Raw genomic sequence first — 18,141 nt, forward strand, 5'->3', positions numbered from 1 at the left:
ATTGCTAATAGAGTGCACTTTAACCCATCGTTTTACTACAATCCAATCAAATCATTTCAATTTCTTTTAATAATTAGAGTATTATCAAATTAATTCTCACCCATCGATGAATAAATATTAACTTGATTGGGTTCTAGAGAAACCTTTCATATTTCATAATTTGATGAGTGTATTCACATAAAAAAAACCCTACTAACTCATTAAATTCCAATCCAAACAAATCTACCAGCCATTAAAAGTAATTAAACCTTAAATGTTCTAATTTAAAATTGCAATAACATGTTTTCTATACAAATTCAAAACTAATCACACATATATGATATTAAAATAGTTTCCTTTTTTTATTTTGATATTGAATAGCAAAAATATTACTAGATTTCTTATTTAAGGTTGATCAAAGTCATCAGCTACTTCATTAAAAAATTAAAAAAAAATGATGGATTTTTGTTTAAAGTACTTTATTATGCAATTGAAAATAAAAGCATCAAAACAAAAAGAAAAAGTTTAGGTCCTTGTATAATAGTTGTTGAACCCAGTCTAATCTAATCAGTCGACTCAAAAAATCTGGGAACAAAAGTCAATTTCAAGTTAAGTTTTTAGTTAGATAAGACAAGACATTGATTCAATCAAATCTTAATCACCCGATTAACCTGACCAAACCTGATTAATATTTTACTAGGTTGATAACCCAAAAACCAAAAATAAAAAAACAAAACAACATCGTTTTAATAATAACATTTGCCTCAATGATCTATATTTTTTCAGGGTTAGTTCACGGATCAAATCAAACAACGTCTATCGATAGCACTTCCCAAATGTTTCAAGTTGGTGTGCCAACAATTTATTATTTTCTTGATTAAGGGCAAAGGAAATGTTAGTAGAAAACAAAACAATTGCCAAAAGTCACATGGAAGTCCTCGATTGTAAGTTTCAAAAGAGTGATGTATTAAAATGGAAAAGACTAACTTTCATATACTCAATTGAGAAAAATGAAATGCTGGTATACCTCTAAAATTGGTCATCCAAAATAGCCACTAGTTAATAATTTCCCAAAATATAAGAGAGCGTGTATCCCACTCTCCTCATCCCATCGTGGAAACAAAATTAAATTAAATTCCACACAAAAAAGCTATAAAACCCCAAACCCAAACCCCTGGTTCCCGACCCCTAAAAAATGGCCGATCCCTTCCTCGACCACCACCCACCGCCGCCGCCACCATCTCTGCCGCAGAATCCGAATACGTCGACGGAGAACATGGCGGAGGAATTCAATTCCCAACTCCCAACCCCTCCCCTCGATCCTCTTTTTTTCGATCAAAATCCTGACAACTTTGACGTTCTAGATCTGTCCTCTAATTTCGACGATATTTCCGATTTTGACATCACCTTTGATGATCTCCCTGACCTCTACTTACCTCACGAGAACGAACAGTTCTTAATCCCCAACAACAACACAGTCAACCCTGATCCGGGTCAACCCGATAATAACCTAGATCTTCAACCGGGTCCCTTTGAAGGTTGTTTTGGGGATTTTGCTTCTAATACGGTCAATTTGGAGTCGACCGACTCGGGTGGACCCGGGACTTGTGGCGATCATGGCGGGTTGGAGGTTGATAAGTATCTTAATCCGTCGCCGTCCGAGGCTGAGAGTTGTGATTCGGGTGGTTCTGATTATCGGAGCTCGGTCTTGAGTCCGGTGTCGTCTCATGGGTCTCAGAATTCCGGGTCGGGTGTGTTGAATGCTGGTTCGCCGGAATCAGGTACGAATGTTAATCCCTGTAATTTTGTTGTTGATAAAAAATTTGTGAAAACTGAAACTGAAAGTGCGAAGAAGCGGAAAAGTGCTAAAATTGCGGTAGCTAAGAGGAAAAAAGAAATGGGTGATGAAGAAAATGGAGAGACTATGCGGAACTTGAAGTCCCGGAAAGCGGAGAGTGAGAATGTGAGTGTTAATGTTAGTGGGAGTACGAGTTTGAGTGGAGAAGAGGACAGGAGGAAGGCGAGGTTAATGAGGAATCGTGAAAGTGCACAGTTGTCTAGGCAAAGAAAGAAGCATTATGTTGAGGAATTAGAAGATAAGGTGAGAATGATGCATTCCACGATAGCTCAATTGAATGGTAAAGTTTCCTATTTTATGGCTGAAAATGCCACTTTACGACAACAATTGAGTGGAAACGGTGCATGTCCGCCACCAATGTATGCGCCCATGGCGCCTTATCCCTGGGTGCCGTGTGCACCTTATGTTGTTAAGCCACAAGGGTCTCAAGTGCCATTGGTTCCTATTCCTAGGTTGAAGCCACAACAGACTGTGCCAGTGGCAAAGCCTAAGAAGGTTGAGAGTAAGAAAGGGGAGGGGAAAACTAAGAAGGTTGCCAGTGTTAGTTTGTTTGGTTTCTTGTTTTTTATTTTGTTGTTCCGTTGTTTGGTTCCGATCGTGGATGTTAAGTTTGGAGGAGTCAGAGAGGGTGGGATGGGTGGGCTTGGTTTTGTTAGTGAGAAGTTTTATGATCAGCATAAAGGAAGGGTTTTGATTGTTGATGGGCACACAAATGGGTCGCATGAGAAGGTCGGTGTTGGATATTCTAATTATAGAAGACATTGTGAGAGAGGTCATAATGGCTGTCTGGAGCATGATTCTGCAAATAAAGGAGCTTCTGAGCGTTTACCTGGATCCGATGAATTTGGTCAGTTTGGTAATGCCAGTGAACACCTCGTTGCGTCCTTGTACGTACCAAGAAATGATAAGCTTGTGAAGATAGATGGAAACTTGATAATTCATTCTGTTCTGGCAAGCGAGAGACCTATGGCCGCTCACGAGAGTCCTGAAGTGAATATCACAAAGGAGACGGCACTGGCTATTCCTGGTGTTGGTAATAATAGAGGGAGACATTCTCATGTGTATAGAACTCATACCGAGCGACAGAAGGCGCTTGATTCTGGATCTGCTGACACCTCAAAGGACAATTTGAAGTCATCCGCTGCTAAAGGTAAACTGCAGCAGTGGTTCCGTGAAGGCCTTGCAGGTAATTATTATGCCTTGTCATGCATTTTATACATTTCATGCATGCATATAAGTTGCTATATTTTATGCTTTCATATATAAACTGTCCATTGAAATTTAAAATTTATATTCATCCATGGCATCCTGGTTGATGTTTCTTTTCATTGTTCTTTCAGTATAGTTTATCATGTTCTTAGCAATGAATCAAACCTAGTTTAGGTGGTTTATGGATTTTCAACATCATTTATGGTTTTATTTGTCTTTAAGTTTGTAAAGACCAATAGAGTCTCGCTCATCAAAAAGAATTCAAACATAAAAAAATGGACACTAACAGAGGATCAGCTGGAGTACTGGCAGATGCTGAGTTGAATAGAAGACGAGGAATTTGAGACAGAATGGGTGTATGGAAATACTGGAAACTTGTGAGCTCTAAAGGAAATGCATTTGCCATTCCATTGTCTGATTAACTGAAATCTGGATTGTGGGATTTAAGTTTTTAATTACTGCACCTATGCTCTGCCTTTTAGTTACAACTTGTAGATTTTGGATTGTTTATTTCCTTTTTAACAATTTTCTGGATGGTATGTATATATATATGCTGTGTGCTTAATTCTGTGTACAAACAATTCATTCTCCTAGATTTGTTTTTCCATGTCCTTGAATGTTTATTTATTTACGCATCAGGGACCTGAGTAACTGGCAGTTTTTTACTCGTTTTTTTGGCTTCTCTGGTACTTGTTAACAGCGGTTGCTTTATTTTCTTCTTTTCAGGGTCATTGTTGAGTCATGGTATGTGCACTGAAGTTTTCCAGTTTGATGTCTCACCTGCACCAGGAGCCATAGTTCCTGCTTCCTCAGTTGCCAATATGACAGCAGAGCGCCAACAGAATAATTCTACTCACCTCAAGAAGGGGAACAATAGAAGGATCCTCCGTGGCCTGCCAATTCCTCTTCCGGGATCTGATCTCAATATTACTGGAGAACATGTTGGAAGGAACACCCAGAAAGAGAACTTTCATGGCAATAAATCGGTTTCTCCAATGGTTGTCTCTGTCCTCGTTGATCCCAGAGAGTCCAGCGACAGGGAGGTTGATGGCGTGATCACCCCGAAGTCACTTTCTCGGATTTTTGTCGTGGTGCTCTTAGACAGCATAAAATATGTAACTTATTCATGCGTGCTTCCGAGCGCTGGTCCTCTCCTACACCTGGTGACAACTTGAGGATGGAAAGCAGTTGGGATTATTTTAAACTTTACCCAACTTCAGCTCCCAGTTTTGTAAACAGGAGAATACCATTATTTGTATCCACTTTAACCTCCTTGTGTACTCTTAAACTTATTTATTATCACTAACATATACTTATCATGACTGTACTGTTCTTATAAATGGTTGAGAATCCGATCCACAATCTTGTAACACCTTCAATTGGTTTGTGAATCACTCTTATTCATCCTGATTTGCTCATCCTTGTGTTTCTTTGATATGCTTGCCATCTCTTCTTATGTCTGCCCCAAATTATCATTATCATTTTGTTTTTGGATTCTCCAAAATTAAGTCCTGTTTTTTTTTTCTTATAAATTTCGAAGGGTCAGTCCTGGTTTGATCCTTCAAAACTATAAATCATCATAGAATGAAGATTCTTTTATTTTTATGGAACCAATTTACTGTTTGATACAATGAGGAATTCTTATGTAAAACATGTAAGATTGTTGAGTTCTAGCAAATCCCAGGAACCACTTTTACAGCCTCTTCAGTTTAATGTCTCTTATATTTCTTGTCTTGCTCTTAAAACAACATCAATTAAGCAACTATACTTGTCTGTTGTTCCAACTTTTATGCTGGTTTTCTCCTAGCTTTTACATTTACGGTGAAACAAACAATTTTGTTTGAATATTGATTGAATAGGATATCATTAAAAAAACAATTTTGTTATTGAATATTTTTTCTTCAAATGTTTTGTCTCTCTAATAAATTTAATTTTTTTTAATAAATCTAAAACTTTACCTAAACAAACTAGAAAATCCAAAACTAAAAAGAAAAAAATAACAAAACTAGCCTAAATAATATCTTTTAGATCTAATTTATAGGTATTTCAAATTTCAAATGATTATAACAAGTCAACCTTATATAAAACGATTATAAAATCTTTGATTAAATTGAAGTGTCATTTAACAGTTAGATTAAAAGTTACATATTTTTTTTATTAGGTTATCATATAGACTTCCTTTTAAACTTAACATTATCTCATTAATTCATAAATATCCCTATGAAATTATCCACACAATCTAATTGTGGCACATCCGTATCTTATTTATTAAAACCATCTATATCATCCGTCACTTGATTTAATTTATTGTCCGAATTGTACCATCAAAGTTTTAAGTTTTTTTGTGAGGACAATCATTTTATACAATCCAAGCGTTTTCTTGAGCTTAACCTTCTTCATCCGTACATAAATATTCATGTGTCAAAAAACCATCTCAACCCATTAGCTTAAGCTATTAGGTAAGGTTTCAAGATATGATTTATATTATTCTCTAACACACCCCCTCAAGTGAAAGCCTTTTGGGCTTGAAACTTGCACAGATTCATTTTACCTTGTGCTTAATTTTTATCAAATAAATAGGGATGGTGAGATTCGAACTCGTGATCGCTTGGTCATTAAGGCTTTGATACCATGTTAAAAAACCATCTCAACTCACTAGCTTAAGCTATTAAGTAAGGTTTCAAGATATGATTTATATTATTCTCCAACACCATGTAAAATTATCTACGCATCCTAGTTCTGGCACATCCGTATCTCACTTGATCAGAACAACCTCCATCACCCATTACCTGATTTTTTTGTCTGAATTGTACCATCAATGGCAGGGTGTCTTGCGTACAGTTTCCTACCCAAAGTATCGAGCAAGCAAGAAGCAATAGTCCTTTTCAGCTCTACGTGGTGTTTTGTGAGATCATGAACCTTTTTTTGCAACAAGAGTGGAGACAAGAACCCTAGATGATACTGCGGGGAACCTCTTAAGCTGGTCCAAAGCAGATATCTAGGCATTGACAAACTTCAGGAGACATTGAAGTGGAAGTGGCCACAGCATTTGCAGATTTCTTAGCAGACTCAAGCAGCAATAGGAACTGTTTCTCCATTCCTAACCGATCTTATCAACTAGCATGGGCTTAATGACTTAATCTAAAGAGCAAGAAAAAAAGGGTTAAGATCTTATCAACTAGCTATGGTCAATCCTAGTATGATCCTGAATCCGATTGATTAGAGGAAACCAACGTGGAAGTTTAAGACACTATAAATCCTTATAGAATGATGATTCTTTTATGGAATCCTAAAATCCGATTGTTTTTTAAGGAAACCAATATAAAAGTCTTAACTATTTTTGAAAAACACGAACAAATTGGTTTCTATGTTCTCTGGCAATGCATTTACTTATTTGCTCTTCCTTTTTCCAGGGCCCAATATTGTTGAGTTCTGGCAAATCCCAGGAGCCATATTTACTGTTCTTGTGGTTAATGTCTTACGTTTTTCTTGTCTTGCATTTGGTTTAGAGAACATCAAATAAGTTACTATTCTTGTCTTGTTATTCTAACATCTGAGCTCTAGTCCTGAACTAGTGAACTGAAGCAGGAGTTTTGAATCAGAAACTCTTCCATAAATACTTCGGTAGCTAGCCCCAGTGTCCCTGGCTTACATTATGCAAATAAAGATGTTGAATTGTCATGTATTACACACACACGGCATTTTCTTTCTCAGTGATTTGTTCTTGGACAATCTCTTGTATTTTTGCAAATATAAGATGTTAAACTGTCTATGCGTTTTGTTCTGATGCAACAACCAGCTCATGCTTTTCTTGTCTCATGCTGTATTCAAATGGTAGAGGTACAGCCTTGAATGCACGATACTTGCCAACGTTGTGTTAGTGTTCATTCTCCAACCTGGCCTATCAAACATAATGTGAATAGAATCAACTATCAGCAATGCAATTGTCTAGATCATCCACAAAACTCAATCTATTATGAAATTGAGAATTCTGAAATCAGTCAAACCTGAAAAAATTCCATATTCCACGGCCAATAATCTCGGAGGCTAGCTACAATTGCAACTAAGGATTGCCTGTGTAGGAAAGGCAGTAGGAAATTCAAGATACTTTGCAACCAGGCAAATCTCAGCAATACATTCAAGACCTGCATTACCGACATCATGAGAGTTGGTCAGGACTTGTTCTGGAGCTGATGAATATAATTTGAAACCTGGTTTACATTTTTTTTCATTTCATACGAGTCCCACAGTTTCAGTTTTGTGCTACAAGTGCTAGTAAGATAATTCTGATTTGTCATGTGTTTTTCTTACTCACCATTGCTCCAAAATATACACTTCTGTAAGGGATAAGGAGTTTGTCCCTCAGAAACCAGTTCTTAGACTGAGGTTGCAAAAGTCCCCAGTCCATGACTAGGTCCCAATATGTACCATATAGAGCTGCAATTACTGAAGAAACCGAGGCTAATATTTTCCAGCCAAGTCCTTTGTTAAGACTGTATGCAGTCCTTGTGCATATGGCAACAAGTTTGCAGAATATTTAAGCTCATTATATCTTTGCATCTTGTTCTTCGCTTCTTAGAGGCGTCGAAGACACTGAAAAATTTGTAATTGTATGTGTCAAGTGTCAAGGCCTAACTTAAGAAGTAACGAGTCTTTAAAGCAGTTGGAAATTTTGAACAACTCTTAGTATCGCAGAAGATTCAAGTTACACACCTGAAGAAGACGAGACCAATAAGGAATGGCAGCAACAATGAAATAGGAAGTGTTGTATACATCATTGGTTTTGCAGGTATTTTGTCTCAGTTTATTGTCTCCCCAGCCATAATAGCATATGTAGAACTCCAAGCTTCTAAGGGCTTGCACCTACAATTAAATAATGATGGATGCTCAATAACAAAGCAACAGTATTTGTGTGATGACTGAAGGCATATATAGCCCTGGTTTATATACAAACCTGGTTAACTGATCTGTTAAGAAGGAATCTTGAAAACTGACCTGTAATCGAAAAACAGATATCATAGGTCAATAGGTTGATCCCATTTATATATTTTATTCTAGTATAAGCCTGACTACATTTTTCACCTTGTACATAGGAGCGAAGATGCAGTGAAACCAACATGGTATAAGGAAGAAGCGACTTGATCGGTATAAAATGTTGACTGGGCAGAGGAATATGATGATAACTACAAGCTGAAAAGACCAGGGAAAAAAAGAATTGTTTAGAGCAGATATATTTTGAAATTTGGTAGGGGAAGTATTTTGAATAGCTTCAATAGTCTAACCACAACCAAACTTAGAGGTACAAGTTCAGTCAATGCTTGGCAATCATTTGTCTTTGGATCGATTTCCATGTCAAGGTTTGCCAGCACGCTGGCAAGTGACAAGACTACTAGACCAAAGCCTAACAGCAAAACTTCTCTATAACCCAGTTCTGTTCCTTGTTTGAAGCCAGATATGAAGGAATAATTGATGCGGTACCGCCTCCAGAAGTATATATTGGCAGCATACATAAGCATATGCAGAACAACAAACGCAAACAGGCTGCAAACAAGCATGGAAATGACTTGCTAAATAAGTTTTGAATGAACGACAGAGACAGCTAAGACTGTACTAAAGGAAAATCTCCTGTTGTGTTCTGTTAATTCTTGATACCCTTCATCAGCAAAGGTCATGTAAAATTAGGAAGCATGAATGCTTCAAATAGACCTGTAAAGAGGAAACATGTTACAAACCTGTAAAGAGGAAACATGTTTTCCATGTACTGGTCTTTTCCTTTCTTATCCAGAATATTTCGAGCATGTATGATTAATGTAAGAGCTAGAATGAGATCCAATGTGCAGCCAACAAATAACCTTTAAGTTTTCACACAAAACAGATTCAGTAAAAAACATGATTGCTTAAAACATGTTTCTGTTCATTTTCATCAGTTAGTGTCTTACCCATGGAAAATGTTATTCTATGTCATTCTTTTTTTGATTGTGGTCATAAGGTGTCCCTCGCCTTGCTTCGGTTTGAATTGGAGAAATGCTTGGTGAATTTTAATATGTTTTTCATCAAAATTTATTTTTTTTAGTGTTTTTGAATTGTTTTGAAGTACTAATGTTAAAAATAAATTTTTAAAAATAATAATAAAAATTATTTTAATATTTTTTCGAGCAAAATACATTTTAAAAAATAGCTATAATCATATTTCCAAAACCTCAGTACAGCTAACATGCAGAGAAAGCACCAATTTATTTATACGAAAAGTTGCTAGTGGAGACCAGTTTAGCTCTCAATTCCTAGGTGATGTCTTAAAAGTGCACAATATTTGATTACTGTTTCGACATAATAGAGACGAAGATAACATGCTTCTTTGTTTTTTATGTTTTGAAAGGACATAAAATTACTTTAAAATTGCCCGGAAACATTTATTTTTATATTTCTGCCTCTATTCTTATAATTAAACACGTTTTTGTCCATCCTGAATCTGTTTTTTCTATCCTACAACAGTAACCAAACACAAATGAGTTCCATATTTAAGATTATCAGTGTTGTGGTCTCAGACAAATACAAAAGGAAAATGCAAAACAACAGAATAAGAATCAGAATCAGAATCACATCTTGTTTCGTCCCTTCATTAAGTCAAGCATTGGGAACTTGTCTTAAATTTTTGGAAGTCACAGATTCTAAGACAGAAGAAAAATATTGCTCATAGGGCAACGAACAAGTATAATCAAATATGCTCACATATAGCAAATATTTCTGCAAATCCCATCTAAATTTTTTGCCTGAAGGGTGGATTGTCATTTGATTGTGGGCAAGCAAGGATTTTGCCTGAGTAGTCTAATAATGGACCTGGTCTCATTCTGTGTTGGTCACTGGACTGACATAATATTTTAAAAGATTGAGATAATAAGAGTGCTTCCTACAAAGCAATAATTACTAGTCCTAAGCCTCTTGAAGTTTTGTTTTCATCTAAATAAACTATACTATCAAAACAAGATGATGAAACAAAGAGATGAAAATGTTAAGCATACATCTAGATTAGCCAGGGCTACATGCCCTGGTAACTTTCTTTGATTCTGGTGTTATGCAGATCACTGAACTATAAAGGGATGAAAGGCCTAAGTGGCTGCTTTCTTATTCTCACTGTTCTGTTACGATCATGTGCGTGTACATTGGTAGTTGTAATTAACGAGTTTGATTGTGACTAGATGATGATATTCTTCATAATTGCTTGATCCTGAAATGTTAAAATTTCTGTTCATAAGGCATGGATTTACTATAAGTTAGAAATGATGTCATAGCCTCATCTGGGAAGTCTTTATCTTTGATTAGAGAAGTTCGATACCTGCCGATGTGCATCCTCATGTTTGCTTAACATTCCTATTTTGATCACCTGATGGTCTCACTAGTCTATCCTGAATTCATCTTCTTGGCAGTGTCAACTGGGGTGTACATTATCTCCTTCACTGGAAGTAAGGTGCATAGGACATATAACAATGGCTGCATACATTCTGGAAAAAATTATAGAAGCTAAAGATGCTACTGATAATGAACAAAACAACTCTGCGTTCCTACGGACGATAGAGGTATAGACTGGAGACTGAAAATATCCGACACAGGCCACTTTGATTCCATAGATCAAGCAATAAGCCAGTAATCAAGTAAGGACAATCCACATGGTAATAGGAAGTCTATCAAATGGAGAATAGTCCTTGCCTTGATACATCAACTAAAGAAAGTTGAGGAGGACAGGCATGATAAAGGTGAAAATGGCAAGGATTAAATTTAGGGCAGTGACTTGATCTTGTTGGACATAGTTTCTTGCTGCCATGAAGGCAATGTTTGATGAAACCTGTCTCTGGGAGAAGAGCATTTGCATGTAGTAGGGTAGGGGAACTAGAATAGCTTGGCTTAGAGAATGTTTTTGTTTCACAGGATTGACTAAAAATTAATGAATTTGTTTTATTAATAACATGCTAAACAAACAAAATTTACACTTCATAGATTTGAGTAACACATGAAATAATGAAAAACTGTTAAATTGAATTGAATTTACTGTACAGTAGCATCATCAGTTGTTAAACTAATTGCACCTTGCATACATATAGATCACAAGCTATAAAGGCCTCAAGATTCCACAGGATCAACAGATTTGTACTCTTGTCCTGCTTTCTTCTTCTCCGATTTCATCCGGATTTGTGCATTCTCGAATTGCCTATGATTGCTTGCCATCTCTTCTGATGTCATAGTCACAAGTTTCTCTGGCTTAATCTGTCCCAGAAGAACTTTCCTTCTCAAATCTGGATTCTTTGGATCCTTCAAGTTGAACAGAACAGACCTGTACTTCACTGTCTTAGCGCCATTGAATGCCCCCATCTTCTGAAACATTACCGATTCAACATCTGCAGCAACACATATTGGGTCACGCGAGCTTACTGCTCTCCTCAAGCCTGCTTCAGTTTCCTTGGCAACTCTGGTCAGTGATTCCACAAGAATGGATCGGACCTTGCCTCGTAAAGCATCATCGCACTTGACAGGTTCTTTTGATGGCTTATTGAAACTACCAAAACCTTTTACTTTCTCTTGCGCTGTGACGCACGTAGTAGATGCTTGTGGTAGTTTCTTGAAACCACTGAAACTTTTTTCTTTCTCTTGCACTGTGACGCCTTTGGCAGATGCTTGTAGTGGTTTCTTGAATCCACTGAAACTTTTTTCCTTCTCTTGCACTGTGACGCCCTTGGCAGATGCTTGTGGTGGTTTCTTGAAACCACTGAAACTTTTTTCCTTCTCTTGCACTGTGACGCCCTTGGCAGATGCTTGTGCTGGTTTCTTGAAACCGCTCTTGATACTTTCCACTTTCCCTGCTGGCTTTATGATTTTCTTGGCAGGTGCAAGTAGTGGTTTCTTGATACAGCTTATTGTATTTTCCACCTTCTCCTCAGGTTTTCTGGTTTGCTTGGCAGGTACTAGTGGCGGTTTCTTGAAACAGCTCAGACCCGTTTCCATCTCTTTTATTTTCTTCTCTTCATTCTTTACAGTCTTGATAGGCATGCCAACTTCAACCCTTCCTAGTATTCTTCCGCGCATCTTGACAATGAGAGTCCCGTTTCTTGACACACCGCCAGACTTCGTCAGCTGAGTTTTTCCATCAATGGTAGGGTGTCTTGCGTACAGTTTTCTTCTCCAAGTATAGAGCAAGCAAGAAGCAGCAGTCTTGATAATCTTTACAGGGTGTCTTGTGAGACATTCAACCTGTTTCGCGACAGGAGTGAAGAGAAGAACCCTAGATGATATTACAGGGAACCTCTTGAGTTGGCCCAGAGCGGCTAGGCATCGATGAACTTCAGGAATCATCGAAGAAGAAGTGACTGCAGCATCTGCAGATGTCTTTGCTGACTCAAACAACGACAGAAACTGTTGCTCCATTGATGATCAGTGATCTTATCAACTAGGGCTTAATCAGAAAAACTCCAAAGAGGAAAGAAAGAAAACTAAATTGGATGTTTAGGTTTCGGTGGGGATGTAGGGTCCTGTTTTCTTTTATAGGTATGAGGGTCATCCTAATTTCATACTGAATCCGATAGCTTATAGGAAATAGGTACACAAATCCGATGATTTGAGGAAACTATTGCGGAATTTTCTGAAATTTGAATCCTATGTAATGAGGAATTCTAAGATAGTTTCTATTTCTGAACAATACTTGCTCAATACTAGAATCCTATGTAATGAGGAATTCTAAGATGGTTTCTATTTTTGAACAACACTGAATCCGATTTCTTAGAGGAAATAGGCACACAAATCCGATGATTTGAGGAAACTACTGTAGAATTTTCTGACATTTGAATCCTATGCAAGGAGGAATTCTAACATAGTTTCTATTTTTGAACAGTACTTGTATTGAAACTCTTGACTAAAATAGACAGCAGAAAAAATCAAGTAAACCAAGTGCTACTTAATTGTTTCTTTTACCCTCCCTTCACAGACTGATCCTGGCATGCATGGACACTACTGAAGGCTTCCTGCTCTAGCAATTGTCATGGATTTAGGGATTTTGGTATTCTACAGATCATTGAATTACAAAGGGATGAAAGGCCTGGATTAATGACTGTATTCTTAGTCTCATGGTTTTGTTGGATCATATGTACATTAGTAGTCTCACATTTCAATCGATGAGTTTCATTTGGATATTCATCTCTAATGTTTCCTTGTCCTAATATTTTCAAAAATCTTCTTCAAATGTATTTGTGTGCCCTAGTACAAATGGTGTCAAAGTGGAAGTCTATATCTTTGATCCGAGGAGTTCCATACTAGCCAGCGCGCATCAGCTGATGTATGCCTGACACTCGTATGTTGTGCAGATTCCATCTCCATGGTATTCCAAATGGTGCTGTATAGTAACTCCCATATTGAAAATAAGGTGCACAGCAGATATAGGATTGGCTGCATACAGTCTGGAAAGAGTATAGAGGCTAAAGAAGCTACTGATAGTGAACCAAACAACATCGCGCCACTACGAACTGCAGAGGCGTAGACTGGAGACTTAAAATATTTGGCACAGGATATTTCAACTCCATAGACCACACAGTAAGCAATGACACAAGTAAGGCCAATCCACATAGTAATGGGGTGTGTATCAAATGGTGAACAGTCCTTTCCTTGATACATAAGCTCAAGAAAGCAGAGGAGGACAGGCATGATGAAGGTGAAAATGGCATGGGTTGAATTTGGGGTGTTCAGCTGATCTTGTTGGACATAGTTTTTCGCAGTCATGAATGCAATGTTCAATGAAACTTGTCTCTGTGGGAAAAACATTTGCAAAGGCTAGGAGTGGGGAAGATAGATTTAGCTAGGTTTAGAAATATGCTCTGATATTGTGTCAAGACAGCAAGTATTAAATTGGGTGGATTTGTAATGTTCCAAAACATCCCTTGACTTCTATTTTATAGTTGGATCTGTGGTCTTTTATAGACCATCCAAGACCTTGGTGCTCACAATCATTAAATCCAATGGTTCAAGATCAGGTTTATTGCTTAGAAGTCACCAATGATTTCCATGGACCTGAACCTCCCTCGATGCCTTTGCAAGGGCAATTTTTTATTTTTTTTGCTAAAGTCTCTTAGGTTTCTACTTTTCTTCGTAGTTGAAAACTGAGGTTGTCACAACTCACAAGACTACCTATCTTGGGTGCTCCAGGGACAAAAACACCATCCAAGAAAAAGAAAAATTTGGGCCCAGAGCTAGTCATTTGTCAATGTTTTTTTTAGTATTATGAGAAACACTAATCCATGGTAGTCACCGGACCACCATAATTGAAACCTGAGTACTCGGTTGGTCCATTGACTACTTTTTTCCTTGTAGGCAAAGCTCCCTCCAAGAAGTCAATGCTGAGGTTTTTAACTGCTATTCTGTTTATTTTTATTTTGAAAAATTTAATTTTTTTTATTTTAAATTAATATTTTTTTTAGTGTTTTATGCTGATATCAAAAATAATTTTTAAAAAGTAAAAAAAATATCATTTTGATGTATTTTTAAGTAAAAAACACTTTAAAAAACAACCATAATCATTTTACTAAAACACTCAATCCAAAGGATTCACTGTTCTAGACATATTTATCTGGGTAATCCTAGAGTCTGAAAGATGCCACTTCCTCTATGATCAACGTAGAGTTTTAGTTTCTACAAAGATAGGAAACTGCTGTGAAACTTACCTAATCCAGTGCCATTTATGTTTAGTGACCACCCATGTCTTTGGTGGTCTCAAGAATCAAGACTCGAATATCATCAAATTGCCTCTTAGTCTAATGAATTGGAAACCGATTCGACCTATAAAACAGAAGTAAAGAGCTGATTGTGAGACAACACATTCACCCAAGTAAACACTTCGGTAGAACCCAATCTAGTTACCAAACCTGCAGAACAAAGAAACACACGTTTAGCAAGCTCAGTATATCCTATGGCCAACATTGCAAGAACAAGCCACTCCTCATCCCACTCATTGCAATTGCATAGCTTCCTTCCACACAGAGAAGTTTCATTCAACATTGCATTTTTCAACGCAAGAAACTACTTCCAGCAAAATCAGTTTACTACTGCTAATTCATTCCATTACATTTTTGCCTTTATTATGCCTGCCCTTCTCATTTTTCTTGAATTAATGTATCAAGGCAAGGATTGCACTCCATTCGATACAAATCCTGTAACCATGTGGACTAGCCTTAGTTGTCTGCTAGCATATTGCTTGACCTATTGGGTAGGAGAGATGACCTGTGTTAGACTTTTTTGGTCCCAACGTTATGTGACTGCAGTTAGGTGCAGCATCGTGTTGTTTGGTTTGCTGTCATCGGCATCCTTAGCCTCTATATTTTTCCCGGATATCATCAAGCCATTCCTCTACGTGCTCTGCATCTTGATTTCAATGGGAGAGCTACTGTATGCACCATTTGGAACATTGTGGAAATGGATTCAGGTTAGACTGCTGGAAGTATCAGATACACAAGAAAGGCAAGAGGGACAAGCATCAGCTGATGTACATTGGCTTGTGTCAACCTCCACAGATCGAAGAAATAGACTTCCTGTTTAAACTGGAGGATTAACATGTTTACAAATGTGGGTCAAGCAATTTGTTGAATATCAAACATTACATTATATAGAACTCATATAAAAAAAGGCCTTTGAAGGGTTTATTGGACTGTTTACATATGTAACATAGGAACCAATGTCAAAATGAACAAAAAATAATCTCTTATTTTCATCAGGAAAGTAACTAAATTTGGAAGGAATCAAGAATGGCTTTTAGAGTTTTCTCAGATGCTTGCCATTGTTTATCATTTGCACTTGCTACAAACAACACAACAGTGCTTCCTTTAGCTGTTGCCTTTGCAAGATTGTGCGTCCCCGTCAAAGCAAATGGTGTCTCAAGCATATACTTGTAATACTGCAAAGACAATGACGAGGTTGAGGTGACTAGAAAATAAAATAAAAATATATTGGTTTTTCCCTTTTCCCCTTCAAAGAAAGATATGATGTTACAAAGAAAAGCATGAACAGTTCAGCGTAAAAAAAGAGCAGCAGATTAGAAAATATCGAAGAAGCTTTACTATGACACTGCCATTTTTGTTGACTAATAATAGCTTAGGTTTCTTTAGTCAAGCAAAGGGAAAGGAAGACTGGAGCCAGTAGCACATATGGGGAAAATGCAAACGGAATTGCAACAATTTGCAGGATGAGTTAACAGGATGATACCGTCTGATCACCAAACTTTTCAATCTTTGTTTCCAGGAGCTCATCAGGATCATAAGAGTTTCCTGTAACAAAAGGGCCAAGAGAGGCAATCAACTTCTCCGGGTTTCCAATCTCTTCGATTGTTGCATTAGGCTTGTTAGTCAGGCGAATCAAAGGTGAAGCCACCACCTGGACTTTTCCTTGCTTTTCATCTTCAAACTTTACCTCAACCCAGGGCTCTGCACACTTAGGTTGGCAGTAATTACCGGATAGTATGTTTGCTACGCGTGTTTGCTTCCAACTCGGTGGGAGGATGAACTGGTAAGGCTGAACATTTCCTGCAAGAAACTAAATTTCAAATATCATTAAATTGTGACAAATAAAAAAAAAATTCTTCCTCCTTACACTGTAATTCTTCTCATCCTCGCATTTTTTTTAATAACAAACAGGCCTCATGCAGAAAACCTCTGACAAATTACAAATACCACCCCCCCACTGGTTACTCACATGACCGATAACGAACTCAGCTGATCTTGTTGATTTAGCCTAACCGGGTGAGATTCGGCCAAATCAATTCTAAGATTTTGCTGACAATTGGATCGGGTTTGATAACTATGTCCATGAGCACCCACATTGCTCCACGCATCCCCTCCTCCCAACAAAGAAGAAGTAATGGAAACAAAAAAAACGCACAAGCATGGAACACCAGCATTAGAAACCTCAGCATCCTCTTCGAAATTAGAAACCTCAGCATCCTCATAGAAATTATAGATCACCCAAATATACATATTTCAAAGCTTCATCTAAGGAACAAAATAAGGTCTATGCTTCTATTAGGGCTTACCCTAGTCACATTTGGGCCTTCTTCAATTCCTTGAATCTTTAAAAATGAAAAAAAAAAAAGACAAAACAAAAAGAAACCCCAATAAACCTAGCTATCTCAAATGTTAGAAAAAATTGATTCAGGCAGCATGCGTAAAAGAAATACGCCAAGCGACTTCATGAACTGAGCTAATTGTCATCAAATATAATTCAATAGCTAGGACTAAAAGGCAGATGGTGGAGTAAGTGGACACAGGCATGCAAATATAAATTGGAAAATGAGAATCTCCGTACCTGCACGAAGAGCAGGGGTGTCTTTTGGGCTGGCTTTGAAGAGAACAAAAGAAGGGTCCGTTGGAGAAGGTGGCAAGTAAGAACCAACCTCAATCTCTCTAGCTTCTGAACTTGGAGGTGCTTTAATCAAGATTAATGGAGACAGCACCAGTCCCTTCAAGATTTGTCTCCTCAAAACAACCTGGTTTCTATGTTGGTCCAACGACGTTGTTGTTGTTGTTGTTAATGTTGTTGTTCTTGATGTTTTGAGTAGAGATGAGAAAATTGGAGTTAGTGAAGCAGTTGCCATTTTGAAGGATTCTTCAAGAGAAATGAGAGAGACAGATTTTGAAGGATGGGGTTGGGGCCATCCCGCGCTTACTCTTATCCGTTCATGGATGACAAGAGACACCTGGACTCTGTCATTTGTTGCGATGACTTGTACACACCACATACTTTCTTGACGGTGTTATATAGTTGTGAAATCCGATTTAAGAACCGATCTAGAAAAGTGTCTTGAGTTATTAATCTCACTGTTTTAAAACCTGCCCGTGGCTGATCCGGTTCAAAATCTGGATCATGGATTTTAACTAGGTTATTAGATTATCCAAATCAACTTTATTTTTTTATAAATTAAAATGATATCATTTTAGTAAAAAATAAAAAAATAGTTAACGGATTGCAACCTAGTTTTTGACCGGGTCAATCAGGTCACTGGATCAATCTGTCGGGTTATAAACTATCCCTTTTTTTTTATAAATCCGACCCGATTCCAGTCCCGGATCCACCGA

General features: G+C 37.4%; 3 protein-coding genes and 1 pseudogene across 3 annotated transcripts; 1 reads left to right on the forward strand and 3 right to left on the reverse strand.

Moving 5' to 3' along the window:
- The first annotated feature begins 1,118 nt into the window (after positions 1-1,118).
- LOC133689564 (bZIP transcription factor 17) lies at positions 1,119-4,464 on the forward strand. The gene is made up of 2 exons (XM_062109463.1): positions 1,119-3,023; positions 3,773-4,464. Exons 1-2 carry the CDS (start codon positions 1,175-1,177, stop codon positions 4,219-4,221), a joined length of 2,298 nt encoding a protein of 765 aa, XP_061965447.1. The 5' UTR covers positions 1,119-1,174; the 3' UTR covers positions 4,222-4,464.
- A 2,351-nt stretch (positions 4,465-6,815) lies between these two features.
- Positions 6,816-9,100, reverse strand: LOC133689480 (phosphate transporter PHO1 homolog 8-like; annotated as a pseudogene).
- Positions 9,101-11,161: 2,061 nt separating this feature from the next.
- Positions 11,162-12,800, reverse strand: LOC133689481 (transcription elongation factor TFIIS-like). The gene has a single exon (XM_062109338.1). The coding sequence runs from the start codon at positions 12,458-12,460 to the stop codon at positions 11,162-11,164; it is 1,299 nt and encodes a 432-aa protein (XP_061965322.1). The 5' UTR covers positions 12,461-12,800.
- Positions 12,801-15,653: 2,853 nt separating this feature from the next.
- Positions 15,654-17,783, reverse strand: LOC133688493 (psbP domain-containing protein 6, chloroplastic). Its single transcript, XM_062107990.1, has 3 exons — positions 17,372-17,783; positions 16,277-16,593; positions 15,654-15,968 (listed from the first exon to the last, which is right to left on the reverse strand). The coding sequence occupies exons 1-3, from the start codon at positions 17,658-17,660 to the stop codon at positions 15,798-15,800; spliced, it is 777 nt and encodes a 258-aa protein (XP_061963974.1). The 5' UTR covers positions 17,661-17,783; the 3' UTR covers positions 15,654-15,797.
- Positions 17,784-18,141: the final 358 nt, after the last annotated feature.

Source organism: Populus nigra, chromosome 3 (genome assembly GCF_951802175.1).
Source record: "Populus nigra chromosome 3, ddPopNigr1.1, whole genome shotgun sequence".
Taxonomy (NCBI): domain Eukaryota; kingdom Viridiplantae; phylum Streptophyta; class Magnoliopsida; order Malpighiales; family Salicaceae; genus Populus; species Populus nigra.